The sequence below is a fragment of the Oryctolagus cuniculus genome, chromosome 15 (assembly GCF_964237555.1).
Source record: "Oryctolagus cuniculus chromosome 15, mOryCun1.1, whole genome shotgun sequence".
NCBI classification, from domain to species: domain Eukaryota; kingdom Metazoa; phylum Chordata; class Mammalia; order Lagomorpha; family Leporidae; genus Oryctolagus; species Oryctolagus cuniculus.
Genome location: NC_091446.1, coordinates 32086353 through 32097290, shown reverse-complemented (window position 1 = coordinate 32097290; position 10938 = coordinate 32086353). Strand labels below are relative to the sequence as shown.

General features: G+C 59.0%; 1 protein-coding gene across 1 annotated transcript in view; it reads left to right on the top strand.

The window, feature by feature from the left end:
• Window positions 1-9797: 9797 nt before the first annotated feature.
• The window catches only part of GOLGA7B (golgin A7 family member B), a 44195-nt gene continuing 43054 nt past the window's right edge, over window positions 9798-10938 (top strand). The window contains exon 1 of the mRNA XM_051824050.2: window positions 9798-10210. Within this exon, the coding sequence (XP_051680010.1) occupies window positions 10151-10210 (60 nt within the window). The 5' untranslated portion in view covers window positions 9798-10150. The remainder of the gene's footprint in view (window positions 10211-10938) is intronic.

Below are 10938 nucleotides of genomic sequence, written 5' to 3'. Positions count from 1 at the left end.
GTGGTGACCACATGTTCTGAGGGAGGTTGGGCACGTGGCCTTGGGGAGGCCCTCAGAAGTCTGCTTGCCGCGCCTTTGCGTGACCGACAGGGGCCAACAGGATCTCCGCGCCCAGCTGAGGACACCGGTTCCAGGTGAGCTGCTGCTTCCCCAGCTCCTGCTGGCTGCAGCCTCTGTCCTCCAGAGCCCGGTGCACCGCGTGTTCACGCGGCATCTGCTCCATGCCGTCCTCCGCACTCGGGGAACCCCAGTGAGCAGAACGGCCGCGGGAGCCCCGAGCAAGTGTGTTCACTGCTGCTCTCAAATACAGTGCAGGCCACGGCTGTGTGTGTGTGTCCAGGGTGCGAGAAGGCTTCCTGTGAGAGGAGCTACCTGACGGGGCGCTGCCTGCCGAGTGGGATCCACTGCTGCGCACAGGCAGCGCTGGGGCAGGTGCGTGTGCAGAGGTGGCAGGTGACAGAAACTGGCGAGTTCAGATTGGCAAGAGCCATGTGGTGGAGCCTGTCTTGCTGTGGGGGTTCAGCTTGCCCCCAGAATTCCTGGTGTAAATTCGCTCCAGAAGGGACCACTAGGGGAAATGGCACCTGTAGGCTGGGCTGGGGCCCGCCTCTGAAGGGCTTTGGGGAATGCACTTGTGGCTTTGTTCGCGGGGACCCCAGCAGCGAGCAGCTGTAGGGGGTGCCAGTCCTGCAGGCTTTAAGCATGGGGGCCCTCACCTACTTGTTCTGGTCTCCCTGCATGGGCTGGCTCTGTAGGTGCCTGCTGGCGAGGAGCACCCTGACCTTTCTAGCCATCACTGTGAATAACTTCTCTCCTTCCCAGGGGCCTGTGGGCCACACCTCCTGATTTAGGGCCAGAATTCTTTAGCACCTGTCTTATGCTCTCTTAAGGTGAATCCAAGGTGGGAGATGGTGGCCCTGCTCCCATCTTCTCAAGGACAAGTGATTCTTTGTGTCCAGTTTCCAACTGTGGGCTCATCCCCAATAGCAGCAGGTGGGAATTTGGGGCAGGGGTCCTCCATTCTGGTCTTGGAACGCGTGCACCAGCATCATTGCACTGGAAATACAGGGGCAGGGGTTCGGCCTAGAGGGTAAAACATTGGTTAGGATTTCCATGTCCCACAGTGGAGTGCCAGGGTTCGACTCCTACTCTGGACTCCTGACTCCAGCTTCCTGCTAATGCAGACCCTGGGAGGCAGCAGTGAGGCCTCGAATAATTGGGTCCTTACCAGCCACGTGGAAGACTTGAATCACATTCCCAGCTCTTGGCTTTGGCCTTGGTTGTCACGGGAATTTGGGAAGTTTAACAGCAGATTGAGTTCCCTTTTTGTCTCTCGGTTTCTCTACCTTTCAAATATATAAGTAAATAATAAAATTGAAAAAAGGAATGCAGGGCTGGCACCGTGGCTCACTTGGTTAATCCTCTGCCTGCGGTGCCGGGCACCATATGGGTGCCAGGTTCTAGTCCCGGTTGCTCCTCTTCCAGTCCAGCTCTCTGTTGTGGCCTGGGAGGGCAGTGGAGAATGGCCCAAGTGCTTGGGCACCTGCACCCACGTGGGAGACCAGGAAGAAGCACCTGGCTCCTGGGGGGAGAGAGGGAGGGTGAGAGAGAGAGAGAGCAAGAGCAAGAGATTGAGATCTTCCATCTGCTGGTTCACTTTCCAAATGTTTACAATGGCCAGGGCTGGGCCAGGCTGAAGCCAAGCGCTAGAAACTCAAAATGGGTCACCTACTTGGGCGGCAGGGACTCAAGTACTTGAGGCGTCACCTGGGAGAGCACTGACAGGAAATTAGAATTGGAGCTGGGACTTGAACCCAGGCACTGTGATGTGAGCTGTGAGCATCCTAAGTGGCAGTTCCCTCCTTTAAAACACTTGCTATCTGTTGATTGTTACTGAGAGAGAGACAGCTGGGTGCTGTCTTGAATGACAGCTCTGTGCTGTGGACTTTCTGTGTACGTTCATGATTCCTTCCAGCACCTTGGTGAGACTGGCTTTCTTATCCCATTGCCAGATGAGGAAATGCAGGCCCAAAGCAGCACAGACCCTGTCCTAAATATTTTGTGTAGAGCTGGGATTTGAACTCAAGGCCAGCTAGAACACCAAGGCTGTTATGACCCCCACTTCACAGGAAAACTGAGGCCCAGAGAAGTTAGGGGTCTCCCTGTCACACTGCAGCTGTGACCCTGGACCCCGGAGCCTGCGTTCTTCACCGTGATGCCAAATCCTGCCTTCCAGCGCAGTAACCTTGTTCTGTGGCCTAACACGGGGCTAGCAAGTGCATAGGAAGCAGCTCAAAGAAATGTTGGTTAGTAGGACCATTGAGATTATTCTCAGAGCGCGACACTGCTGCAGCCAGTGTGACGCACCTGTGGACACATAGACCCGTTGCACTGAAGGGCATGCCTTTTTAACGTGATGGACTATGTGGTAACAGCCACTGCTGTGGCTTGGGATGAGCGGATGTTCAAACTGTCCTTGGGAATGGCTGGTGCCGCCACCCTCAGCGGTGGGTGTTGCTCACGGGCTCCCGCCCAGGTGCAGGGCTCCTGTGTGTCAGGTCGTGGGGCCGCCCGGTCACAGCTGAATGGAACTCCTTCCTGGTGGACTGGACCAGATGTTGTCCCGGTATTGAGCAGCCGTCTGTTAAGTGACCCCCTGTGCAGCTCCGAACACTAGATATTAACTAGCCAAATCCGTCTTTCTTCCCTCTGCACGCGATTCCCGTGCTCCTGCTAGGAGCCGCCTTAGGTAAGGCCGGGTGGGTGCGCAGTGGCCCAGCAATGGGCCAGCAAGACGCGGGAAGCATGCGAGTGCAGCGCCCGGGGGACGTGAACGGCTCTCAAGACTGGGGCACGGGGCCTTCCTGTCTCTGCGGCTGTGGAGCATGGGATGTCCGGGCCGTCACAAGCCCCCTGGGACCATAAGGATGCCAGCTGAGGTGGCCCAAGCCCTGGTCTTGTTGAGCCGCGGAATTGGCATAATCTGGAAGCTGCAGACCTCTCGCGTGGGGTCAGAAGTGTCCTTGTTCCATGAGCTGCTTTCTGCAGGGCATTCTGTTACTTGCAGCCGAAGCGTAGCCCTGAGAGCTGACAGGGCTGCCGGGGAGACGAGGTGCCCTTGGATTGCCGCACGCGGAACTCGGAGCCGCCTGTGCTATCAAGGCACTGCATCCCAGGAGGGAGGGAGGGAGGGAGGGAGGGAGGGAGGGAGGGAGGGAGGAGCGAGATCAGTGGGCAGGGTGAGATCGGCTTTGGGAAGTGTTCACAGGGGAGGGCGAGGGCAGAGCTTCAGAGCTGGGCTGGGCAACCTGCTCTCACTCAGCTGCTCTCGTCCCAGCTGGACGACCTTGGGCAGCTGCCTTAGCCGCACTTGGCCTCAGTTTCCTCATCCGCTCAGTGGGGCTGTAACAGGGCCCGAATGTCTGGGGGAAGCTGCTGCCATGACGTAGGCCCAGCAGGAGCCCCTGGGGGCGCTGGCTGCGCTCCTGCCGCCTGCCCTCTCCCAGCGGCTCCCGGCTTGGGCGCGCAGATCTCTCCGCAGGCCCCCCAGCGTTCGGCTCTGGTCCTGCTTCAGGCTCAGCCCCACCCGGGACCTGCACTTCCCCTCCCCAGATCTGGATCCCGCCCCAGACTCCGGGTGTTTTCTGGCCGTGAGTTTGGAATCCCTGGTCTAGCAGACCTAGAGACAACTCCCGGCCCTGCCAGGATCTGTCGGGGGAGGGTGCGCCTCCCTGCTGGCAGCTGGCTCGGGCCCCAGGGACCCCTGGTGACGGCGGGGTGTGAGCAGGTTCCGGCGTGTGCCCCATCGATCGTTCACTCGTGTGGGCTCCGGCTTCCTTCCTGATCCGACAGGCCGCTGTTTACATAGAATGCAAGGAGCTCACGGCGCTGAGTGTGTGGGCGGCCTGCAGCGAGCTGGGCTGGATTCTAGCACTGGGCTGACTTGACAGGGGACCCCTGGCCTCGCAGGTTAGCTCCTCCCCCTCTGTGGAGCTCGGTGGCTCATTCTGCACCACCCCTGGGAAGTGGCTGATGGGAGACGCCTGGAATCCCACCCTCGTGCTGGGCCAGGAGAGCGAGCTCTGGCTTCTCCTGCTAAAGCCAGACAGCCAGGAGGTGTGAGCACCTGGTCCGTGGGCCTTGCCGCCTGCTGCCCTCCAAGCCTGCAACCGGCCTGCCTGTTTCTTCCCCAGATTCACTGATGGGACGTGAATCTTGTAGCCCGGGTCTGTCTGCCTCTCCCTTTGTGTCAGGTGAGACACAGATAACAGAGGGGCTGTTGGACAGTGGCTTAAACTGTGCTCGTACTGAATTATCCCAGAAGTATAACCCAGAGATGATGAACAGATCAAAAATGCCAGTAGGGACCCAAATCTCTCAATCTTTCTGCCCAGCCATTCTCAGTCTACTTGCTTTCCTTATAGTTATTACCTTTTGGTGGCAACATGGCTGCCACAGCTCCAGCCATCATACCCTCACTCAAGCACATTCGAGGCAGGAAGGGAGAGGAAGGGGCAGTTTCTTCGATTAAGTGCCTGTCTCTTTGATCAGAAGCAGGAAGCCCTTTGGCAGATTCATCCTTGTGTCTTACTGACTAGAACCGTATCCTGACTGCAAGAGGGAAATGGAGACGTGAGAATCCGGGGAAAGTAAATGAGATGACTGCGTTAACTTCAGCACAGCTGTCATTCGTCTTCTGCGTAGAGAAGGAAAGCAGGGCCTGTGGCAATGAAGAGGAGGAGGTGACTTTGGGGCAGGCGCTGATGGTCTTTCCAATGTCCTGTGTCACCGAGCTGTCGAGCCCCCCTGCCTGGGTGAGGGGAGCTCAGGCCCCTGCACCGTCAGGCCCTCCCTGGGCTGGGCTGTGCACTGTGTCCCGGGAGGCCCTCCTGTCCTGGCACGGCTTGGAGCTGCACTCTGTGGGTGCCTGCGGGCTGCAGGTCTGGAGGTGGAGACGCTGTCACCCTGCCCGCCTCGCGCAGCTGTGGCACGGGCGAGGGTGCCCGTCCGTCCCCGGGCAGAGCTGTCCCCCACTCCAGGTTTGGAGGCAGTGACTGCGCTGTCGCTGGCTGCTGATCCAGACAGCAATACCACCGCACAGGTGCGTCGCAGAACGCATCCCGGACACGGGCTGGGCTTGGAGGAGTGTGTGGGCGCGGCGCCGCGACCTGGGCAAGTCCTGGGACTTCCCCGGGCCCCTCTTCATGTCCCTGCAAGCAGCAGATGTGACGGCTACCTTTCTGGGTTCCCGAGGGTGACCTGGGGTGACCGGGGGAAGGATGGGGTCCTCGAAGGTGCTAGCATCACCTCCTGCCTTCGACACTTCTCGAGCACATGTCCATTTCTGCTTTTGGACTTGAACCTGGCCACCAGCCGGCTGAGCAGTTTGGTTGGGAATCACGGCTGTGGATACTTGGGAGCAAGGTTCTTGCAGCCCCTTGGCCAGGGGTCTCTTTCTAAGCTTTCCCAGTGAGCGGGCAGGCAGGTGTCCAGCTCCTTGGTTTGCGGGTGTCTGGGGGGCCTTCCCCTCCTCTTTCCCGACGCTGTTTCCTTGTTTGTTGAGGGAAGGCCTGCATAGAGACAAGCCCACAGATGCTTACACGTCCTGTGGCACTCGTGTCAGTGTCGCCCAGATGGAGACGGGGCGGGTGCTTTCCCGTCCCCCCCAGAAGGCTGCGTGGCCCTCCCGCCAGCTGCTGGCCCTCACGTCCCTCGGGGCTGATCCTGAACTTCCCGAGTGGCCTTGCACGCTGCGTGCTGCACGCCGCTCTCCCTGCCCCTCACCTCTTCTCCTGGCCTGTCGTGGGCAGCCCCTCAGCTGCTGTCCCCTTGGGCCAAGCTGCTGCCTCTGGCACATCACTGGGGACACTGCGCTTTTCGTCTGTGGAGAGGGGCAGGCTCTCCATGGAGCCCGTCCGGCAGGGCTGTGTCCGGGGAGAGGCTGACAGCCCTGCTGGCACCCAGAGCGCCTTTCCTCCCGGGAAGCTGTGGAGCCCCGCCGGCCCTCGCCCTTGCAGCGCTGGGAGAAGGTGGGAGTGGGCTGCTGGCCGAGTGAGCATGAGCAAGGGTCCTTAGGGGAGGGGCTGGGTAAAGCTGGAGACCCGAGAGATCTGCAGCATAGGGGGTATGGACAGCCTCTGGGGACGCTGGAGGAGTGGCTTCCAGCTGCAAGTGAGCTGGACATCAGACACCTGCTCGGACAGTCGGCCTGGCCGCCGCAGTCTGCATTCCCGGCTGAGGGTGCTGGTGCAGCTGAGTGGCCGCTCCCCTTGCAGGGGGGCTCACTGCCTCCAGTCGCCGCTGCCCCCACTGCTGCCCCTGGCATCCCTTCTGTCCCCTTCCCTCTGACCTGGCTGGCCGGCCCAGCTCCACAGCTCAGCTGACTGGGCTGAGTGGGAAGGGCAGCGAGCCCAGGGCGCTGCGGGAGCGGCCGTCTCCAGGTCTGCCCTGGCCCTCCCCCCGGGGAGCAGTGACAGGTGTGCAGGGGAGGGCTGGGTGTGAGTGCAGGATGCTGGGAGGGCAGCACCGAGGCCTGTGGGAGTGTGGACCCCCCGGGGCAGAATCACGGGGCTGCTGCTTCTAAACGCAGACCCAGGGCAGAGGATCCCGAGGGCAGTGCCCCAGGGGCTGTCAAGTCGCTCAGGTAGAACCACAAAGCAGAGCGGGTGGAGCTACGGGACCAGGCATGCTTTGAGGGCACAGCTGGGCCCCAGCTGCACTTCCGGGCCTCTGCTGGAGTCGTGTTCTGCGCACCCCGTCTCCTGGGCACAGCTGAGGCCCCCTCCAGGCTGAGGGCATGGCGAACACCTCCCCCAGCCTCCCTACCCTGCACCTGTGGGAAAGGTCACGCTTGTCTTTTCCCAGAGTCTTCGTGTCACCTCCCAGGCAGGGGGCCAGCTCCAGGGAGTGGACAGTGGCTGGCGGGCAGGGCAGAGCCACGTTCTTGGCCTGGTAGCCTGACAGCTGCTGAGCTCAGGCCAGGGAACAGTGCTGGGAGGGGGGGCAGGAGGGATGTGTCCAGAGGGAAGGTGCTTTCCTGGGTTGGGGTGCGGCGGGCAGGGCAGGGCAGGGCAGGGCTGGGCTGGGCTGGGCTGCTTGTCCCTTTGGAACCTACAACCACAAGGGCAGGAGGGAGTGAGGGTCAGCAGGCACACCCAGGGGTGGGCAGGAGGGACCAGGCGGCTGGGAGGCATCGGGAGGTGCACGTTCTCAGGCTATTTTTCTGAAGCTTAATTAATTAATTAATTATAGTTGAAAGGGAGATAGGGAAATAGCTAGGTGACTGATTGTCTTTCCTATCTGCTGATTCCCTCCCCACTTCTCCGCAGATGCCTGCGACAGCCAGGGTTGGGCCTGGAACTCCATCTGGTCTCCCACGTGGATGGCAGGACTCCAGGTGCTTGGAGCCAGCACCTGCTGCCCCTCAGGGTGCACATTAGCAGGAATCGGAAACAGATCCGGGACTCAAAGCAGGCACCCCGGTGTGGGACGCAGGTGTCCCGAGTGGTGACGGGAGCCGCAAGCCGCTGTGCTAGATGCCGACCCCTTAGGATTTTCCAGAGCTCCTCAGGAGATTGGGAGGTGCGGCAGAGGCTGAGAGCCTGTGACCCGGATGCAGCGGGGCGGGGCTGCTTACCGTTTGGTTTGCCTTGCGTTGGGTTAGGTTGTGAGCCGCAGACTGACAAGCTTGGCGCTGGCTTCTGTGAGTGGAGCGAGAACACGGCGAAGCGCTGGGCTCTGAGCCCTGGAGGGCAGTCAGCCTGAAGCCCCTAGGCTGGGCCAGAGGCGTCACGTGTGCTACCGGGGAGTCCACCCTGCCGGGTGGGAGTCTCAGGCTCAGCCTACAGATGGGGGGCCCGAGTCTGGGCCGGGTCGGGGAGCTCGCCTGTGTCGCACTGCTGTGGAGTCCTGGAGCCTTCCATGAGACTGACACATGCCAGGAAGCGGGTAGGAAGGAGTGCCGTGACTTCCAGGCTGAACTCCCAAAGGCGGTATCTCCGGGGTCAGCCGGTGCCGGCAAGGGCTCAGGAAAGTGCTGAGCCCCAGCTCTTTGCCTGTGGGTCCTGGAGTGGGGGGAGGTGAGGGTTCTGTTCACTCCCTTCCGGAACCTCAGATTCTGTCGCAGGCTGGCCTGAGCCAGCTGCCTTGAGCGGTTCTTAAAAATTTATTTATCTATTTTCATTTTAATTGAAGGGAGAGAGAGATTGAGAGACACACGGAGAGGTGTTCTGCCCACGCTGACAGTGCTGACAACTCCAGGGCTAGGGCCAGACCGAAGCCTTCACCTGGGGCTCCCAGATGGGTGGTTGGGACATTGCCTGCCATCCCTCGAGGTGTGCATCAGCAGGAAGACGGGCGGGAAGCCGCGCAGCTGGCACTCAGACCAGGCCCTCTGACGCAGGGTGTGGACGTCTTAAGTGGTGACCTAAGCCACTGCACCAAGCCCGGCTCCTCAGCCCGCTGATCTTAAGGAGAGGTGCCACTGTGCTTCTCATTTCATCTAAATAGGTCCCTGGACCTAAAGTGAGCTCAACAGTGTGATAAAAAGTGGACTCCCTACTGGCCTCCAGAGCCCGCCTCCACACACACGTGCACGCACACACACGCACAGATTGCATTCATGAAATACTCAGAATTACTCTAGTTCCACAAATTAGCCATCAGCCAGAAATACTAATAGATCGGTCAGCATTGTGGCGTAGTAGGTAAAGCCTCCACCTGCACTGCCAGCATCCCTCGTGGGCGCCATTTTGAGTCCCGGCTGCTCCACTTCCAATCCCGATCCCTGCTAACACCGGGGAAAGGACGTGGGAGACTCAGAAGAAGCTCCTGGCTCCTGGCTTCGGCCTGGCGAGGTTTGGCTGTTGCAGCCACTTGGGGAGTGAACTCGCGGATGGAAGATCAATCTCTCTCTCTTTCTAACTCTGCCTTTCAAATAAATAAATCGATTTTTTTTTTTGACAGGCAGAGTGGACAGTGAGAGAGAGAGACAGAGAGAAAGGTCTTCCTTTGCCATTGGTTCACCCTCCAATGGCCGCCGCGGCCGGCGTGCTGCGGCCGGCGCACCGCGCTGATCCGATGGCAGGAGCCAGGAGCCAGATGCTTTTCCTGGTCTCCCATGGGGTGCAGGGCCCAAGCACCTGGGCCATCCTCCACTGCACTCCCTGGCCACAGCAGAGAGCTGGCCTGGAAGAGGGGCAACCGGGACAGAATCCGGTGCCCCAACCGGCACTAGAACCTGGTGTGCCGGCGCCGCAAGGCGGAGGATTAGCCTAGTGAGCCGCGGCGCCGGCCAATAAATCGATCTTTTTAAAAATGCTCTTGGAAGGGTAGTGGGGGAGACTCCAGTTAAGCACTGTGTTGCAGGCCACTGAGTCTGCCGGAGCCCCTCCCGGCTCCCTTGGCTGATCCACAGACAGCAAAGCACCCCAGGATCGTGCCACAGGGGCCGCTGAAGGGGAAAGGAGAGAGTGCTTAAGGTGAAGCTTGGAAGAGGCCCAGCGTTGCTGTTTAATGGTGACTGTGAAATCCATGATCGTCACGCTGGCTTCCGAAGCAGGTGTCGGTGCTGTGAGCAGGTTTTTGCTGCCATAGCAGAATTCCACTTCCTGCTGCTGACAGCACTTTCTGCTTTCTCTGGCCTTTATGAAGGAGCCGCAGGTACTTGGGAGAACTGCTGGGAGTTCCGGCCATCGCTGGCTGCCTCATCTTGGGCAACGGGCTTAACCTGTGGCTCCTGGAGGCCTCTGCTGTTATCTGAGGCAGAGTAGCAGGAGCCAGATTTAGCCTCCCCACCGAAGCAATTAAAAACAACAGGCGAAACCCTTGAAGTCAGGATTGCACGACACTGGATATCAAACCACGTGGTTCAGGGACCCCAGCGAGCTTTGAAGTGGTCTCCACGTCCTGCCCTGTCCCTGTGGGGGAGCGGAAGCCAGAGGAGAGGAGCAGAAGTGGACCGAGATCAGGTTCTAGTACTGACGGGAATGGGCGCAGCCTCACTCAAAGGTCGACTGTGAAAGGTCAGGGTGTGTCCTCCAAACACCACAGAAGCCACCGAGAGAGCAAGCCGTTAGTGCTGATCCGCCAACTCGGGGTCATCAGAAACTCTACCTCTGAACCAACGCGGAACAAGGGGACAAAGAACCAGATGGGACAAAGAGAAAACCAACAGCAAGACGCCGGACTCCTGTCAACACTCGCGTTCAATGTAAGTGGTTTCCACACCAGTTCGAGGTCATATCAGATAGACAGGCGAGAAGCACACTTTAAATGTACAGACGCAAATGCCTGCCAGGTGAAAGGGTGGGGAAAGACACACTGTGCTGACAGTAGGCAGAGGAGGCTGGGATGGCTGCCTTAATACCAGACAGCAGATTTCAGAACAAACAGTATCAACCTGGTAAATCCGTACTGCGAGGGGGCTTCAAAGAGCTCGTGGAGAATTCACACTATCTTTAAAACATTATTATTTATTTATTTTGATTTACTCGAGAGGCAGAGACAAACAGAGCTCTTCCATCTGCTGGTTCACCTCTCAAATGTTTGAACAGCCAGGCCTGGATTGGGGCGAGGCCAGGACGTGGGCACTCAGTCTGGGTCTTTCAGGTGATTGGAAATGACCCAACTACTTGGGCCATCACCTGCTGGCCCTCAGGGTGACAAATCATGACTCTCAGCTTCTTCCCAGGAAGCTGCACCAGAAGCTAAGCTTGGACTCAAATCCAGGCACTCTGACATGGGACCCGGACCATCCAAATGGTGTCTTAATTGCTTTGCCAAACTCCCACCCTTACATTATCTTTTAATTCCATTTTCCATGAACTTTTTAAAAAAAGTTTTATATTTTATTTGACAGGTAGAGTTATAGACTGAGAGAGAGAGAGAGTGAGAGAAAGAGAGAAAGATCTTCCTTCCATTGGTTCACTCCCCAAATGG